At 41.9% G+C, this 19,072-nt stretch overlaps 3 protein-coding genes across 3 annotated transcripts; 2 read left to right on the forward strand and 1 right to left on the reverse strand.

The window, feature by feature from the left end:
• The first annotated feature begins 265 nt into the window (after window positions 1-265).
• On the forward strand, window positions 266-7,296 carry slc25a25a (solute carrier family 25 member 25a). Its single transcript, XM_080533013.1, has 10 exons — window positions 266-539; window positions 1,623-1,749; window positions 1,913-2,000; window positions 2,209-2,320; window positions 3,663-3,821; window positions 4,359-4,511; window positions 4,732-4,839; window positions 5,025-5,192; window positions 5,278-5,428; window positions 5,592-7,296. The coding sequence occupies exons 1-10, from the start codon at window positions 381-383 to the stop codon at window positions 5,774-5,776; spliced, it is 1,410 nt and encodes a 469-aa protein (XP_080389139.1). The 5' UTR covers window positions 266-380; the 3' UTR covers window positions 5,777-7,296.
• Window positions 7,297-8,029: 733 nt separating this feature from the next.
• LOC308158851 (palmitoyltransferase ZDHHC12-B-like) lies at window positions 8,030-9,855 on the forward strand (the record flags this gene model as incomplete). The annotated part of the gene is made up of 5 exons (XM_080532561.1): window positions 8,030-8,126; window positions 8,401-8,537; window positions 8,633-8,725; window positions 8,870-9,036; window positions 9,131-9,855. The coding sequence occupies 5 exons, from the start codon at window positions 8,030-8,032 to the stop codon at window positions 9,444-9,446; spliced, it is 810 nt and encodes a 269-aa protein (XP_080388687.1). The 3' UTR covers window positions 9,447-9,855.
• Window positions 9,856-10,825: 970 nt separating this feature from the next.
• LOC308157818 (serine/threonine-protein kinase N2-like) lies at window positions 10,826-17,323 on the reverse strand (the record flags this gene model as incomplete). The annotated part of the gene is made up of 18 exons (XM_080531419.1): window positions 17,161-17,323; window positions 16,762-16,901; window positions 16,431-16,653; window positions 15,623-15,787; window positions 15,240-15,349; window positions 14,819-14,962; window positions 14,556-14,631; window positions 14,270-14,453; window positions 13,747-13,830; window positions 13,267-13,330; window positions 13,087-13,178; window positions 12,803-12,979; window positions 12,483-12,545; window positions 12,318-12,394; window positions 11,911-12,053; window positions 11,517-11,624; window positions 11,286-11,366; window positions 10,826-11,029 (listed from the first exon to the last, which is right to left on the reverse strand). Exons 1-18 carry the CDS (start codon window positions 17,315-17,317, stop codon window positions 10,826-10,828), a joined length of 2,292 nt encoding a protein of 763 aa, XP_080387545.1. The 5' UTR covers window positions 17,318-17,323.
• Between the last annotated feature and the right edge of the window lie 1,749 nt (window positions 17,324-19,072).

The following is a 19,072-nucleotide window of genomic DNA, read 5'->3' on the forward strand; positions in this document are numbered from 1 at the left end:
GTTTTTGTTTTCTTTAAATACAAGGTTATTGAATAACAGGCGGTAGTAAGTAACTGTACTAGTGAACAGGGTAGGAAAGGGTTAATTGTATGTCGACGTTTGGCGGCAGGTCATGCCTTTTACGCAAGAACAGAGACGCAAGGGCCAGTCAATGGGTAGACGCTGTGATTGGTCAATAGCAAATTGACGTAGGAGAGTGAAAAAAAAAAATCACCATAAAACGCCAATGAAATGAATCTGTTTCAGAAAGGGAGTGGTTCTACGGGTTTAACACGAGGCACTTCCTTACCGGCATTTTAGTGTTCTCCCGCTTGAGTGAATTGAGCATTCTTATAATATTTATTTATTTATTGTGGAACGTTTTCATTTGCGATCTAAACATGCTTGGCCTGTGCCTTTATGTGCCTGTTCCGAATTCAGACCCAATTGAATTCGAGTACTTTGAGTCTAACGGACTACCGTCTGAGCTGAAATCACTGTTCAAATTGAGTGTGTTTCTACCGTCTCAAGAATTTTCAACTTACCAGAAATGGAGAAAGGTAAGACTTACATTATATTGTATATGTATACCTGTGTAATGTCGTTGCACTTGGCAAATGTTTATATTCCATCAACTTTTAAAATATCGTATGAATGATTTTGTCTCAAATTACACATTTTTCACAATCAGTAATTTTTCCTGTAAGTACAACCCATTTCCTGCGCGCGCATAGCGTAGAATCCGGGGTTGTAGACACAGCTGCCACTGAGCAATGAGTCAGGAACCTGTCTCTAATACACTCCATATAACAAGAGGAATTGAATGCACCTTCTAGATATCCAACTGGTCCAGGTGAAGCGCATTACGATGAAATGATCTGCAGAGGTCTATGCAAACTATCCAAATGTAATGCGTTCAGGGCTGCATATGATATGCATACAGATATATTGGAATTGTTGATGACAAGTTCGACATTATTGTCCTGGAGGGAAATTGCCATTGACACAACCATAGTAGTATGCGTGGTAGACATGGCCCCACAAGACTGCTTGACCCCACAATCACAAGACTACTTGGCCCACTTGATAAGACTTGGTGTTCTGGGTATAGAGTTGTCTGTGCGTGTGCATCTCTCCTGGCTTGTGGTATTAGTGCAGTCTATCTATAACTTTAAAGAGCAGCCAACCTGCTAACACAGTGCACTACTCCTGTCCATCTGGTCTAAAATTGGACTGGGACACCGGCACCACGTTGCTGGGGGATCATATTTAACCTGCTGCTGTGAAAATGAGTCACCTCACTCATGCTTGAAGTTTATTTCTACTCTCCTCAGGGTGTAGGTCTGTGACTCTTGACCAGAAAGACACAATGAGTTGACTGATCTTGCCCTTTGTCGATATCAGAGACACTGTTGAAATGGTTTGTCTTGGCACGGCATAGAAGTTTTGAAACTGTTGAGAAATGCGCTACTTTACCCAGTCATGATGTAACCCCTGCCAGCGGCATTATGTTACATTACTAGGGGGCCCTTGCCATGCTTTAGATTCACTGCTGTTGTGCACGATGATCTGTTGGCTGAACGTCAGTGTGTATAATATTATCCTTGTGGTTGAACATTTTGCTTTTTTATTTCCTCCTATAGAAAACTGTGAAAAGTGAACTCAAGGACCTGGATGGGCAGCTGGCCTTTGAGGAGTTTGTTCACTATCTACAAGATCATGAGAAAGACCTGAAACTTGTCTTCAAGAGCCTGGACAGAAAGAGTGCAGGTACACTAATTCACAAATTAAAACTAATTTAAAGTGCATCTAAAACACCCAAACCATGTACATTACATACGGTAAATGGGAATAGCCTAACCAATCATAGAAACATGTTTTGTTCTGATTCATGTGACATTGATGATTGGTGATTTCACTTCTTTCCATTCAGATCGTATTGATGCTAAGGAGATCATGCAGTCTCTGCGGGACCTTGGCGTTCACATATCCCAGAAAGATGCGGACAACGTCTTGAAAAGGTAACTTTTTGGAGAGGTTGGCATCCTCCCCTAGATGTTTTATAATAATAATAATAATAATAATAATACATTAGACTTATATAGCGCTTTTCTAGACACTCAAAGACGCCTTGAGTCTTTTTTTATGGTTTATCTTGTCAGTACAGACAATAATGTTGATGTTTTAATGTATTCTAAAGAGTTTGTGGTCTTCTCTTACTTTGAATAGCATGGATAAGAATGGAACAATGACCATCGACTGGAATGAGTGGAGCAACTACTCTCTGCTGCAGCCTGCAGAGAGTATCCCTGAGATCATCCTCTACTGGAAACACTCCACGGTAGGGACAGGGGTTTGGCAAGGGGTGTGTACAGACACAAGATATCCATACAACGGGGAGTAACACTAATGCGGGATACACACATAAGGATGTTTTGGCCCGATTTTCGGATGTCTGAAAACAACAGAAAACGCCCGGTTATCAGATGGCTCTTAACATTTTCCTATAACAAAATCCTGTGGTGTGAGGTGTGTTAAGAGTCACTTCTCTTCAATTGTGCAATCAACTCTCCCGGCAACCTGGTCGGAAAATGGGCGTGGCCGGCAATCGTAAATGTGAAATGCGTTCAATACTTCCGACCAGAAACCATAGGGTTGCCAGATAGTTTGGTGAAATTAGCGGTTTTAGACTGTGGTTAGGGTGGAAAATGTCATTCCCATCTGGCAACCCTGCTCGCCAATCAAGAAGCGTGGGGAACGAGACTAGAGAGTTTCGAGTCTGTCGTAACGAAAATCTTTATGTCTGTGGGGTGCTGAAATGGGGAAATTCGCGCACACCACACACAACAAGACCAAGGCTGTTCAAATCCAAGATTTTGTTTCTTCATGTGTGGGGTCTGTCTCAGATAAGATTTCTGTTAAGATTTTGAAGTTCCTTATGTGTGTACCCCGCTTAAGTGTTGGGGACTCAAATTATCCTTGAATCTCCTTGCAGAACAGTATGATCTTGGGAAGCATACAGGGTATTGAAATGCTGTACTGATCTTAATGAGTCTAGCATTGCCACCACTAAATCTTCTCTTGTTTACATCACCTTTCTGCCAAGAACTAGAGTATTTATATGTTGAGTGGTGGTTGAAAGTATACAAATGCAACACCCTTAAGGCCATGCAAAATGTCAGAGTATTCTTGGTTAATAATTGTTGGAATGACTCCTGCTAGTATTAATTACACTTATGTAACAGGCGCATCCATTTTCAGATTGTAACCCCTTTCTAAAGCCTTTGCTAATAGTTTTCAGTGTTTGGCTGTCTTGTCTATTAGGAATCTACCCTGTCCCAGATTGTAGGTAAACTTTCACTGGCCTAAAGCTTCATGACCTGTGGCCAATGCTCTGAGGGGTCGGGGCATACTACTCTGACGCACATTTAGTTGTCCCCAAGGCCACTGGTCCACTGCCCCTAATGTCTCTGGGTGAATTTATTTTGTGCGCACAGTGAGCCTTCAAGAAGTGACCCTGAATATGTCCCCTGTTCTCTCCCTAATAACTTGTCTAAACCGTGTTGAAATTGCTCTGATGGCTCAATTGTATTTTTGCTACTTTCTTAGCCGTGGCGTTAGATCTTGTTGACTTGCCTTGTCTTTCTCTTTGACTAATCTTTGTGTATTTCTGCTTCCTCTAGATATTTGATGTAGGTGAGAATCTGATGGTGCCTGATGAGTTCACTACTGAGGAGAAGCTGACAGGGATGTGGTGGAGACATCTAGTCGCAGGAGGAGCTGCTGGTGCAGTGTCTCGAACCTTTACTGCCCCTTTAGACCGACTCAAAGTGCTCATGCAGGTAAGGAGGCCATGATCTACTCTCACTCCCACCCACACAGCATTAGTCCAAACTCAGTGAAAGATACACATCTTACTAATTGCTGCAAGACCAATTACCTAAGAGTCATACATGTTATAAATGTTAATGTGTGCCAGAACTAGGGGGCAAGGGTCTAGGTGGGATGTTTTTCTTGCCTGGGTCATCTAGCCAACTATCAACTGCAGGAGAGCCAGCACTCCTTATCTGTTGCTATGTGATTACCTGCCATTGCAGACTCGTCTGGAGAATGTGTATCTTGCATGCATTTGGGTCATGTCAGTAACCCTGATTTGCGTCACTGATTTTGTTTGAAGAGGGCGGTCTGTGTCATTTGTGCTTTGGACAACTGAACTCACACTTTGTCCCCTGCTTTGTCATCCAAATACCCACGCACTCTCCGCCAGCTATGCTTTACTTATTACCGTAAATAGGTGAATGAATGATTAGAGCATTAGGAATCAAACTGGTCATGGTTTGGCTTCTGTATTGTAAACGTGCATGTCCTTTATTTTCCAGGTCCATGGCACCCGTAGCAACAACATGTGCATAATGAGTGGGCTCACCCAGATGGTCAAAGAGGGTGGAATGAGATCTCTTTGGAGAGGGAACGGAGTGAACGTCATTAAAATTGCTCCCGAAACCGCCCTCAAGTTCATGGCCTATGAGCAGGTAATACATGAATGTTAAATGTTTTAGGATCACTCCCACTGAGAGAAATGTAGTGTAGCACATAACACATTACATAACACAACTCATTATCTTGATAAGCTGGCTCACCATCTCAATCCATTCTGAGTGAACAATTCATAGCATTCTCGTAAGTCCTAATGTGGAGACTGTTGTGCTAATCCATGCATTTTCTTATCTACCTCTCTTTCTCCTGATACAGATCAAACGTTTGATTGGCAGTGATCGGCAGACACTGGGCATATTGGACCGCTTTGTAGCTGGCTCTCTGGCTGGAGTCATTGCCCAGAGCACCATCTACCCCATGGAGGTGATTGCCAGTATTATTACTTCTGATTGTTATTGTCATAGTGATAACGTATGTTTGAACTTCAGCTATTAAAGTGCTAAGTGCCAATGATTATGATTATATCTGATTGATGGGCTGTTTGATAATTACACCATATTTTCTTGGCCTGCGTAAGATCTTCATAATCTTTCATTTCTGATCCCTAGGTCCTGAAAACCCGTCTTGCCCTGAGAAAGACCGGTCAGTTTTCGGGCATCGCTGATTGTGCAAAGCACATATTCAAAAGGGAGGGATTGGGCGCTTTCTATAAGGGCTATATCCCCAATATGTTGGGCATCATCCCCTATGCAGGAATTGACCTGGCTGTGTATGAGGTAAGTGGAGAATCAGAGCAGTCAGTCAATCATTAATGTATTCCTGCATAAGGAATTCTCACTCACCGTGTTCCTTCCTCCTCAGACATTGAAGAACTCCTGGTTACAGCAGTATGGCACCAACAGTACTGACCCAGGCATATTGGTTCTGCTGGCTTGTGGCACTGTCTCCTGCACCTGTGGACAGCTGGCCAGCTACCCCCTAGCCCTTGTCAGGACCCGCATGCAGGCACAAGGTGAGATCTTCAACTATCAGGGATCTTCAACCCTCCTGATATTACCCTGTCTTTCTTTGTGCCACTTGATCATTGTTTATTCTATTGAGATAAGGTTATAGACAGTTTTGTTGTTGCTTCTCTGTGCCCATTGTTTCTTAGTTTGTGCCATTTCTCCCTACAGCCACAATGGAGGGCAGCCCACAGATGACCATGACAGGGCTCTTCAAACAAATTATCAGGACAGAGGGGCCCACTGGTCTCTACAGAGGTCTGACTCCTAACTTCTTGAAGGTCATTCCAGCCGTCAGCATTAGCTATGTGGTGTATGAACACCTGAAAACGTCACTGGGAGTGAAGTCTCGATGAAGAAGTTTACACAACGCCTGAATGGTTCAACTTAAAAGGGACTGAGGATGAGAGGTGGGGGATTGAGGCCCTTCTGGGTTTATGCTCTGGAATCTCAAGGACCTGAGGTTGGTGTAGCCATCTCATTCTGTGAATGCCAGAAGGTGGACAAACGAATAAAATGGCAACATGAATGGTATCAACTCTGTGAGCTGAATATTGCTACCGCTGCTATTTATTAACGGTTTGTAATCGAGTTGAAACCAGAGCTCTACAATGAATGTTAGCAACTCAGATTTGAGTATGCAATGCCATAATTGGGGACCAAATGTTTTGTTCTGTTTGTGCCATTTTGTGGTATAGTGCCTCTATATGTTTCTGTTTCTGACATTCGTGTCAACCGGTAAACAGAGTCTGTATCAGTGTTATATGCACTAGAACCCCTGAATTCTATTTTGGGAATTAGATAGTTAGGTACTTTATTGATCCAAGAGGGGATATTAAGGTGTTACAGCAGCTCACAAACAACAATAACAAAATATAGTGATTCTATAATAATAGAATTTTAAAAAGCATCCAAAACATTATATACAGTCCAGTATGATTTAACACCCTCCAGCCTGACTCTGATCACCCCGATCGAGCCAGCCGGAGGACTTGTACAGTCTCATTGCGGCAGGCAGAAAAGATCTCCTGTAGTGCAGTGTGGTTGTAGTAGTCTGTTGCAAAAGGAGCGTTTCTGCTCTGCCACAGTGTAGGGGATGGGTCTCCTAACAAGCTTATGAGGCAAAAGAGCATGTTTATTCATGAATATGTGCCTATGAGTGCCTATTTGTTCACGCTGCCATTTCTGACTGAATGACGATGCTCTGTTCGAAACAAGTGCAATATTTATGACCATCCAATATGTATTTTTGTGAATGTTGTCTTTTTTTTTGTTATGTGCACAATGATATTTGGCTTTACAGTTCATAACTTGATTGTTATGGATAACTAATGTATAATCTGAATATGTACATGTGTGTTTGTATGGAATGATGGATTGGTTTGCATAACGAGATCACTTGAGGTATTTTTATGTAATGTTAAAGAACACTGCTTTAACTTATTGCTTTAGTCAATAATTGTGAGTGGAGTTGATGACAAATATTTTTATGTATTTATTAAATGTTTAAATGTTGGTCCGGGCACACTTTGTGGTCAGGGGGGTATTCCATCAACTTCGCTAAAGGAAAATCCAGTTTATTTTCACAAGTATCGTGAGACTTATCAAAAATAAGCCTGGATTTTCCTTTAGCAACGTTGATGGAATACCCCCCAGGGCTCTCTTAAACAATATTTTTGTACCTAAAACATTTATGCTGTGAGAAATTGCATTGAAAAGATCTACTAGCAACACTAATGCACTTTAATTAATGTGGGAGACACTTGAATGAAATGTGTTATCCTTTGACATTGAGAAATCAAACTTCAGATTTTATTATTAAAACTATTTTAATCGACCATTTTATGTTATGTTCTATGAGCAAATAAATTTGTTATATGGATTCATGGCTGAAGTGTACTTATTTTCTCCTTGCAAATTATGACTGGATGTTAATTTTCAATGGGCTTCAGATTAGGGTAGGCTAAGGGTCGATTCTATTTCAATTCAGATTCTAAATTCTTCTCATTTTCAATTCATTGAGACATCATTGAAAATAATTGTTTCCCAGTATTTTACCTATGGTGTGAGCCTTGACACAGACTAAAAGGCAGATGTTGTGAGGATTAAATTAAATTAACATCTCAAATTACAACCTTCGCGAGTAACTACCAAATTCGACCCAAGCCGCATTCCGTACCAAAACAGGAAGTAGCTCCATGGTGCTCACCTAGCAAGTTGTTTAACCATCGATGTTAGAAATAGCAGTTAGTTTGAAACAAGCATGCAGATGGCAACTGTGAGCAGTGTCTATGGAATAAACCAGAAACAGTGGAACATGTTTTAATACACTGCCAAAAGTACCATAACGAAAGGCGTAGGTTTATTGCTCAGGTGGAGGAAAATAAAGAAGTATTTGAGATGAAATATATTTTACAGAGAAGGGAAGGGAATATTTTAAAGTTGTTGTTTTTCTTTTTAAGGGAAACAGGGCTTTTAAAAAGAATTTAAGTTAGTAAAGCAAGTCCTGTGCCACACTCCAGTCCAGCGGTGGCGGTAATACACCATTTGGTTGTCAACCGCCAATAGAAAAAAGAAGAAGAAGAAGCAGTTAGTTTGACGATGTAATGATGTTTAAAAACGTGTTTCGATCTGGTTTTCTAATTAGGACCACACATGTCGTCCTAACATGGGTTACAACGTTGGTACTGTTCTTACATGACACCGGTAAGTCACAGACAGACACAACTGCTTAGCTTCGACTCTGGCTTGCTAGTCCAGATATTATAGTTTTAGCTTGTAGTCTTTGAAAGAGACATGATGTCAACAACAGTAGTAGTGCTAGTGGCAGGAAAGGCATCGCAAGTTAGCTAGTCAGATAACGTTCTCTAATACCAGCGAAGTTAGCTACTATTGTCTGTAATATTGGAATGCCTCATTTGTGGATATGGTACTAACAATAGGGTGGGTTTATTTGCTTATCTTGTCTGTTGTTGTTAAGATCTACGGAGACAGGAGGAGAGTGGTGAGCTGATGCAGCCTGTGGTGTTTTCCTTGCTGGTCTTGCTGTCAGTGATGCTGTATTTCACAGTCTCTCTTATGGACCCAGGGTTTGTTCTCTCTGACAGTGTCAAGCAGGTAAGCTTCCCCACAGCCCCTCAATTGTGCTCGGTGGTGTGACAAGGAAATGTCTTAGATCTTTTTCGATTACACTTATTTGCTGTGAATGCCAGTGTGCCCAGGGTGTAATCGAAGAAGAATTGGAGGAGATGATACCTCAAACCCCAACTCCTCGACTGCGCCGCTGCGGATATTGTCTGCTTCAGGTACTGTGGAATCCCCTAGTTTTGTAGATGATCACTGTATGCAATTAATCATATGCTTACACTTCGCCAGTCAAAAATAATGATAGCAATGCAAGGAGGTGTACCAATGTCTATGTATGATTTCATCCCCTCTGTCATATGCAGCAACCTATGAGAGCGAAGCACTGTCAGACCTGTAAATACTGTGTGAGGCGGTTTGACCACCACTGTCCTTGGATAGATAATTGTGTGGGGGAGAGGAATCACCGCTGGTTCATAATCTACCTGGCTGTGCAGCTGCTTGTTCTACTCTGGGCCCTACAGATTTCTTGGTGAGTGTAGGTGATGATGGCAGCTATCTTTGTATTTATTCTGTGAAATAATTGTATTTGCTGCTTAATGGCATCGATGCTCTCTGCCTTTCAGGTCAGGCATCTCCTCTGCTGCCAATTGGCAAACGTGGTTCAAGGTGAATGGGTTTCTGCTTGCGGCCCTGTGTGTTGTTGGTGTGTTCTCCATGGTGGTGATCCTCCTCCTGGGATGCCACCTGTATCTTATCTCCATCAACTCCACAACCTGGGAGTTTATGTCCCGCCACAGAATCTCATACCTGAAGAGTTACAATGATGAGGAGAACCCTTTTGATCGGGGCATTTTCTGCAATCTGTGGGACTTTTTCTGCATGTGGCGAACTGTCGTTTGGGAGCAGGTACACTACAGAGGGAGCCACAATCATGTCTGACCCGACATGCTACTGACACCACGGCCATACCTGTTGACGCAGTTGACTTTACCTCTGTTGTTAATAAGATTCCTGGCCATTTTGTAGTAGAGGGGTAATATGGACACTATTACCTACTAAATCAATTGTCTAATATTTGTATAGTTTTATATTTTATGTACTGCCATGAAATGTCAGAGTTTTGACAATTTAGTCATTAACTTATTATTATTGTTATTGTGTGATGTTGGGCTATTGAAAGCTGGTTACATTATCTTTTATGCACTGATTTTAATATTGAATTACTTGATGCATTTGTACTTGTGTTCTTTACCAAATCCTCACATTAAAGGCAAATGCTTAATCTTTTTTAATTTATTGACGTAAAGGGCACAATAAAACACAAATGATTTTCATTAATACACATTCTTGTCTCACATAGGTTATACATTCCTTGGTGTGGTAATCCACATACATTCATAAGGTAATGCATAATTATCAGCAGCAACAACTGAACCGTTAAATTGCTAAATAAATAATAAATATGTTACAACAGCCTCACTTAACAATTGCACTCCTCTTATTGCATCTAATTGATAAGAGTTCATTCCCTCACCCTTTCGCAACACTCAATGTATTGTTTTTCTTCACAAATATGGCTACATTAAATGGCTTCTCTCATAATGAGAATTACTGCATAATACTAAATGCACACAAGTTCACAAGTGTGCCATGCACATCTAATAACATTGAATGAGAACAGTTGGCTGGTACATAGTTACACAAATCTGGTTGGGAGGAAATGACTAGACCCAGATATGACAACATGGACATTTTTATCTTCACATTGAACAACATTTTGAAAAGGACTTATTGTTACAGGAATAAACAGCCTTTTTCATTTGCTCAGTCAAGGCAGTGGGCAAAGCCTATCACAGTGATGCATAGAAAGGGCAGCGTGTACCTCTGAGGGTGACAAGTTAATAGCAAAATAAGCAAAGGCCACAAAGCATGCTTAAAATCTGCCTGCCATACCTCTACAAAATCCTTTTAGTTCATATTTGTAGATGGCACCCATTTTCATTCCAACAAAGTCCATTCAAGAGAGAGCAATACACAGTAGTGTATATTTTTGGATGTCACAAGAGAACAGCATAGATCCAGGCTTCATCTGTGACACAAAATACCAGGGTTGCAATTATTCTTAAATCTTCTTTCCTGAAAACATTGTTCCTCTGTTGGGTTTATTGATGATGGTTTTTGATGGCTGCGAGGACAGTATGCCTCATCTGCTATACTGTACATACTTGGGAGTGTCCTACATTCAGTTAAGAAAAGGTTGTGCTACAGAATTGTTCATGCAACCATTTCATAACCTTGATGCTACCCTGGTCTCATTTTCATCCATGCAGGGCTGAGAAGTCAAAGTCAGAGAAGGCCTCCTGCTGCTCAGGGGAGAGACTGCAGGGCAGGGGAGGAGGTGACAGGACCGGCTTGAGTTTAGTAAACTCCTTGTCAAAGTTGCTGACATCCATAGACTCCTTGATTGATGGCAGGAACGGGGGTTTCACTTTCTTAGCAAGCAAGGCATCCCAATCTATAGTCTGTTTGTGAAATAGATAAATAGGGTAAGATTTGATTACAAAACATTTCTGTTGTGGTTCCTCCAGATGGTACCCATAGCTACATCATTACCTTGCATACAGTGGTTAAATAGTGTCAGAGCAGTTAAAATAAAACCATGTATTTACCTCCTAATGAAGATGGTTTCTTTCAAGTCATCTTTCGACCTATCTTGCATATGTCGGAGGTGCATGTATGAAAGCATGGCAATTCCAGTCGAGGAGTGAACAAAATTACCTTGAAGAATTTCTCTCCCTTGACTGCGCTCGCCCCCTCCTCCCCAGCTCCAAGCCTTTTCTCTGGGTTCTTTTTGAGCAGCTGCAGGTGGGACATGATCGGGTGTTAGCGTGTATGGTCAAGTCTGAATTAAGGTACCTCATACTGAAGTGTGTTTTTAAGTGGAGTATCCAGCCTTTTTTTTATGCATGTAAAAGAGAAAAACATTAGAGGGGAGTTAAACCCTGTTACCTTCTTAATGATAGAGATGGAATCTGTTGAGAGACATTCAGGATACTGTACGTCATCGTTAACTATGCTGTCAAACACCTCCTCCTCATCTTCACCTGGGAATGGAGACTGTCCCAAGTTTGAGAGAGAGAGAGAAAAGGTATACTGATCAGTCCATGTAAATCCTTAGTCATTCAAATGACCAGAGATCAGATGTAGGAAGATGACCACCAATCTGTCAGCACTGCTCCTCAAATGTAATGTGCTGCTGACCTACTTACTGTTTGGAAAGCAAACAAAGGCTGTATTTAATTCGCTCAAAGCTGTTCCATCTAAAGCCATCAGTTCTTTGTATTTTTCTTTCCCTAATGAACACGTTTTATTTGAAACACAGTATGGTGATTTGATGACTCACCTCTCCCACCAGCATCTCAAAGATAAGGACGCCCAGTCCCCACCAGTCTACTGCACGTGTGTAGTTGTCATCAGTAAGGACCTCTGGAGCCAAGAACTCTGGGGTTCCACAGAATGTGGAGGTCCGGTCACCGTGCCCCATCCCTGCCAGGACAACCAGGGAGAGGTCATTGATGTGTACCGTACTCACGCAAACAACAGCTTATTCAAAGAGCAAACTTCTCCACATCTCCATCTTAAAACTTCAAACATCCTTTTATATACTGTAGCTTGATAGACACTGATAAGCTATTGTATTTACTGCAGTGTTCTTCACAAAAATACAGTTAGTTCACATAGAATTTGTTTGTGTTTTTCACCATATGTCTAACTGAGGTTAGAAGTGAGTTAGTATAACAGTCATTTTACCTTCTTTACATAGTCCAAAGTCTGTGATTTTAACAAATCCGTCTGCATCCATCAGCAAGTTGTCCAACTTCAAATCTCTGAATAAAACATACATTAAAATTAGTTAGGGGGGAGGCACTAGATTGTGACAACATAAAGTCAATATGGTGTACAGGGAAGACTCACCGGTAAATTATCTTATTCAGGTGTAGGAACTCCAAACCCAGTAAAACACAGGCTGAGTAGAACCTATGACACATAGATAAGTGCAAATCAAAATTGTGTGTGTGTGTGTGTGTGTGTGTGTGTGTGTGTGTGTGTGTGTGTGTGCGTGCGTGCGTGCGTGCATGTGTGTCTGTACGTATGTACTTGCTTGTAAGGGTTGACTCACCTGGCCTGTAAGGGTAGACTCACCTGGCCTGTAAGGGTTGACTCACCTGGCCTATAAGGGTAGACTCACCTGGCCTATAAGGGTAGACTCAACTGGCCTGTAAGGGTAGACTCACCTGGCCTGCACTTCAGAGAAGATGTTATGATGGATGTGGATCATGAGGTCACCCCCTGGTGAATACTCCATGACAAAACACACATGCTCATTTGTCTGGAAGCAGCCATGCAGGTTCACCAGGAAAGGATGTCTCGAAGCATTGATCATCTCAAAGATCCTCCTCTCACTCATTAGGCTGTGAAGTGATTCAGTCCACTTTAATTAATGTTTTTTTACGTCATGTTAAACGAGAACGGCTGCTAATTTTATTCTTGATAATGTGACTAGTCTCCTATTACTAACCTGTCTACTTCATCACGGGTCACAATGTCCGTTTTCTTCAAGGCTTTGATGGCATAGAGTTTTCCTGTCTTCTTAAACTCAGCTAGAAGAACCTGGACAGAGTCAACATTGAGGACCATGGAACAACTGAGCATGTACTATTATTCAGTAATATTTGGATATGTTTGTAAAAAAATAAACCTTTCCAAAGTGTCCTCTTCCCAAAACAGATATACACTTAAAATCATCCATTTGCACCCTTGTTCTGAAAAAGAGCAAAGAGATCAATATCATTAGCACTGTTTTAGCACTATTGCTGACAACTCCTTACCAGATAAAAGCTTTATACTAGTATGTGTGTGTGTGTGTGTGTGTGTGTGTGTGTGTGTGTGTGTGTGTGTGTGTGTGTGTGTGTGTGTGTGTGTGTATGTGTGTGTATGTGTATGTGTATGTGTGTGTGTGTGTGTGTGTGTGTGTGTGTGTGTGTGTGTGTGTGCGTGTGCGTGTGCGTGTGCGTGTGCGTGTGCGTGCGTGTGTGTGTGTCCTGTATTTACTGTACTTGGGAAAAGATTCAGATCCATCTCCCCTTCTCTCTGTTGTGATGGAAGACTGAAAAAAGAGACACTGCTTCAAAGACATGGCTGAAAATCTATAGCAAGACAATTAATGCCACACTTATACTGTATCTGCTGGAGCTGATTGGGGTAGTTATTACCTGTTTTTCTGTCAGTGTAGGCATAGGCGGTGCTTGATGTGCTGTGGAGACTGTGTTGGGGATATCTTTTCCCTGGTCAAGGCAAGACGTTTTAGAAGGCTGATCCTCACTTATATTTAGCCTGATCATCTGCACATCGCTACAAACGAACAAAGATACAACGTTTTAAATAGACTGACCAGGCAAAAGATACAGGTTATTCTTATTCTATACATACACAATAATAATAAATAAAAAAATATATATAGTATATAAAATAATATACACAGATTGTCAGGGATAGCAGATCTTCTGTAACGTTCAGTTTTTGTTCTGACAGGCCTTAGTTTGTGTTAGTGGCGTGCGTGCGGTTCAATTTATAGATTGTGGTAGAAGGTGTCTGTTTTCATGTATACATTATCTTATTACAATATGAATCCATTATCTTACCACATTAATATGCTTACATTATGCCAACAGTAAAGTTCTGTGTACAGTACAGTATCTTACCATGGCAGTGGGGGGGTTGACAGTGTGTCCTTGTCTGTGGAAGGTGGATTGATCACTGGATCAAGAGTGGACAGGGACGAGCTCAAAGTGGTAAAGGAACTGCAATGAGGCAGGACACTCATCATCAAATGACCCCATGTGGAAAAGTTCATGTTCATCTGGGCTGCACGGAGGAAGTTTTTCCCTGTGAAAACAGGAAAGCCCATCCAGCACACACAATATTCCTATAATCAGCAAAAGCATGTGCATTGCCCTGAGGCAGATCTGTGCTCTAGGGAGGTGATACCTTTCTCTTTTATGAAGATGCACCTCTGACGTCTCAGTTTGGGTTGCCGCTCAATGACAGGGTTGATAAAGGTAATCTGCAATGCCACAAGAACAGAGTAGTAGGTCATACAAGTAGGGAATTGATCTAAATGACAATTGATTTGTAATTGTATTAATATAAAAAATAATACAACTAAAACGGTTATCTATGTTCTGAAGACTTTTCATTACAAACATTCACATGCATGTGGTTGTCTAGATCTGATAAATCAGTGATGTCACCTCAGTGAAGAGTGTGCCTTGGGGCTCCAGACATAAACTCAGGGCAAGGCGATGGTTGTCCATGAACTCTTCCAGACGCAGGAACTTGATGGCACACATCCCCCTCCGGTCTCGCCAGAACACCCCAATCTCCAGCTCTCGAGACTGTAGAAGTCCAAATGGTCAGTGAGTCACACAGGCATGCATATTGACAATTTGTGTAATCTACCAATTTGGAAACAAACAAACATCAGTTTTTTTTGTATTAATGTGGTACTGAAGTGAATAAGGCCCACAGCTCAGAACAGACCAAACAAGACTAGGTAGGCACACATATTCCTAGTATGGGTAGTACAATGGCTCCTCTTGCTGTTCAGAATAGGGACTGCCTCACCCAGTCACCCTGTCCAGTTCTATGGGAATGTAAGTGACTACTACTTACCCGCTCCAGTTCAATGCTGAAGCTTTGGTCCCAGGCCTGCTTGCTTATGGATCTCCAGTGGGTGCGCCCCACCACTCTGTTATCCAACCTCATCACTGCACTGATCTCCACTGTCAAGGACCAAGTCATATATCACATCACCCTGCTGCACTTCCTTGACTGTTGCAACATTTGGGGAAGGTGGTTTTGTAGGAAATATTACATGGGGTAAGTTATTCTACTATGACGGGAGCCAGAGCTTCAACATAAGGTCACACAGGAGTTATACCACAGACACAATTATACACATGTACTGTATATGTAGTACTGCCTACTAGAGACCACAAGAGCCTATACGATCGGACCCTCGGTAGAGCCAGATGGACCTTTATACTGCAACTTACTGGAGAGGTTTTCTATTCTTCCAGGTTGGCTGGGAGTGCTGTGAGCATTACAGTCTGGTGATGGTAATACTCCATCCATAGTAGAGGACACGGTGGTGACTTGACCTTGTCCTGACAGAGACTTCAATAAGTCCTCACATCCCAGTAGCCTGACCTCCAGTGTGCCTGTAAAATAGTACATTAGTAGTAGTAGTAGTAGTAGTAGTAGTAGTAGTAGTAGTAGTAATAGTAGTAGTAGTAGTAGTAGTAGTAGTAGTAGTAGTAGTAGTAGTAGTAGTAGTAGTAGTAGTAGCAGCAGCAGCAGTAGTAGTAGTAGTAGTAGTAGTAGTAGTAGTAGTAGTAGTAGTAGTAGCAGCAGCAGCAGCAGCAGCAGCAGCAGCAGCAGCAGTAGTAGTAGTAGTAGTAGTAGTAGTAGTAGTAGTAGTAGTAGTAGTAGTAGCAGCAGCAGTAGTAGTAGTAGTAGTAGTAGTAGTAGCAGCAGCAGTAGTAGTAGTAGTAGTAGTAGTAGTAGTAGCAGTAGTAGTAGTAGTAGTAGTAGTAGTAGTAGTAGTAGTAGCAGTAGTATCATCAGGACAATTGACATGATCATGCTGCTTTTTTACATTTGTTTACCTAATATACTATAAAGGAAGAAACACTCAGAACTGAGGAAACATGTTCATCAGGTTTATCAAGGCTTTGGAATGCTTGGTAATGTAAGGTAGAGATAATGCATTGCCAGAGGGTGAACAGCTATGCCATAACATGTAATAATTCATCAGTCACTATTATGCACTCTGACATTTATGGCAAGGGAGAGAATGCCTACCTGTTAGGGAGGCAGGCTTGAGAAGGGATGTGGAAGAGGAGGTGGAGAGGGAGGAGAGCAGGTGGCTCTGCTGTTGTCCTTCAGAAGGTGGGGGTGTAGAGGACAGCTGCTCTCTGACGATGTGCTCCTGATGAGGCTCCTGTGACATTTCCCTCAAGCATCTCTCCAGAGAGAGGCACAGGAGATCCAGCTTCTGGGAGGACTCCTGCACACGGGACTGAGCCTGGTAGAACAGTGATATATACAGCTCAGTATTTTCACATGTAAAAGTCTTTTCAAATAATGTGATAAAACAATACATTGGTTCTGTCGGAAAATAATCCTAGCCCACCTCTGCCAGGGCCAATTGGTCTTGTGATGGCAGCCCCTTCAGCTGCCTCACCACATCTCTGGCCAGCTTCACCACATCTGTCTCTCTCTGGACATAGTGCTGTAACTCTGCCGCACGAATGGCCAGGGGATTGACAGCCACTGTGGAGCATTGTGCAGGTTCAATCAGGCCCATCAGAAAGCACACCCAGAGACGGTGTGAAACTTGCTTTGTCATACCAGCATATTTAGCAAAATACAAACAAAACCACTGCTGGTGCTACCTGACAAATTACATGCACACAGAAATCTGATAGCAGATTAATATTGAGGGGGTTGTTTTTTGTTGTTGTTGTTGTTGTTGTTGGTTTTTTACATATGACGTCATATATTTTGTATATTTACAGCATGATCCCATTACTCAACTGTACCATAAAGCTCTGACCTCCGTGATTGATGCTGTCATGGTTGCTGCTGCCATCGCCAACACCAGTCTGGGTGACTTTGATAATCTGCATTCGGATCAGCTCGATTTTGGAGCGGCTGTCCTGCAGCATCTGCTGAGCTGTAGACAGCATCTCCTGATCCTGGACAGTGACAAATCACCAAGACAATGAGCTCCACGATGACATTAAAATAATGATCCATCTGGGTCAATATGGAGGGGAAACTCGAGTACAAGAGAACAAAACCTGCTCCAGTTTCACCAAAGTCCCAGAAGAAAAGAGAATGACAATGACTACTACTGATGGTATAACTCTAGTATGATAAAGTAATGTGGTGTGATCAACACAGAAACAAGGTACAACAATACATGTCTCAGCTCTGCCGATTTCCATTGATGCAAGTGCCATACATATGCAATAACATGCCGAAACTACATGAACATTGTATGACTGTGCACTTTACTAACCTCAGGGTGCTCCTCTCTCTCCCTGCTGAATAAGGGCTAATTTGTCATCCTCTCGACCACAGGAGGGCTTCTCACGTTGCACCTCTCCACCTTCACTATCCTTGAAAGACAACAAGTCCCCTGCTGTTGTTGCACAGTGTCTGGGTGTCTCTTAATGTCCCTTTACATCTTGTGGATCTGGTCACACAGCATCTCCTCCTTGGATTTGTTTTTGTCTCTCTGTTCGCTGCTCTGCACAATCTCTTTTCCCCTGCATCCTGCTCTCCTCTCTGTTACTAAATCTCCCTCTCTCTCTCTCTCTCTCTCTCTCTCTCTCTCTCTCTCTCCCCCTCTCTCTCTCTCTCTCTCTCTCTCTCCCCCCCTCTCTCTCTCTCTCTCGCTCTCCCCCTCTCTCTCCCTCTGCTTTTCTGTTTAGGCTTTCTGCAGGGGTAGCTGGGATCCTTCCGTGCCAACACTGCTGCTGGTCTCTGAGTGCTGATCTCCCTATCTAGGCTCAGCATTGGCTAGTGCAGAACCACATGTTCCTGTGCTGTCACCAACCAAAGACAAACACAGAGCCGTTCTTCATGGGACAGACAGAGCCCCCTGCTAAGAGCTTTGCTTAGCCCGCTCCAGCATGGGGGAGTGCCTGGGACATAAATCAAATGCCCTAGGTACGTCAACTGCAGCTCTTCACGCCGAAGAGAAAGGAGCAGCTGATATGGTAAACATATCCATAGTGGCTGCGTATGCCATCACTACCTCATAGAGTATAGCAATGTCAGTCTTATTAATTGTAAACTTATGAAGACCTTCTAAAGGCTTTATGTCATCCTTTGTTACATAGCCTACTGCATTAAATGGGTGGTGTTGGAAATATTGATTAATTTGGCAAACAGCTGGACAAATGAAAGCCAGTAAATAATGGTGCAAAGGTAAGCTTTGGCAGGCGTACACATGCAGCTAAGGACACACCAGGAAAACACTCACTCAATAATAATAATAATAACTCAATGTAATAATAGTCCTCTTACAGATGTACCTATGCACTTTAAATTATAAACAATATTTTCTTATTTCTTTAATACCCATAGGAATAGCATATTTCATTTGCAAACCTGAAGTGATAATGAATTTCTTTTGTTATATTTGGTCATATCTGCCCCAATACCTGTGCAGTAACATTGAAGTTACGGTAGTAACAGCATTGAATATAACATGGTTTACATAGTAATTAGGTAATAGCATATGAAGTGGAGCAGTTTGTGTTATTACACAAGTAGGAACCGTCCTTATTCATGCTGTATAACAGCATGTTCATACAATGTTGCTATGAGTGTTATTACATATTTAATTCACAGGTATTAGGCCAACTTAATATAGTGTCATACTGATTTCATTAATATATATGAAATATATATATATATATATATATATATAT

The sequence above is a fragment of the Nansenia antarctica genome (genome assembly GCF_963989245.1).
Source record: "Nansenia antarctica genome assembly, chromosome: 5".
Taxonomy (NCBI): domain Eukaryota; kingdom Metazoa; phylum Chordata; class Actinopteri; order Argentiniformes; family Microstomatidae; genus Nansenia; species Nansenia antarctica.

Bases quoted from the DNA above. Each gene is read 5' to 3' on its own strand.
- slc25a25a (XM_080533013.1), top strand. From the start codon at position 381: ATGCTTGGCCTGTGCCTTTATGTGCCTGTTCCGAATTCAGACCCAATT. The intron at 540-1,622 runs GTAAGACTTACA...TTCCTCCTATAG, and splicing joins CTTACCAGAAATGGAGAAAG to AAAACTGTGAAAAGTGAACT. The intron at 3,822-4,358 runs GTAAGGAGGCCA...TTTATTTTCCAG, and splicing joins GACTCAAAGTGCTCATGCAG to GTCCATGGCACCCGTAGCAA.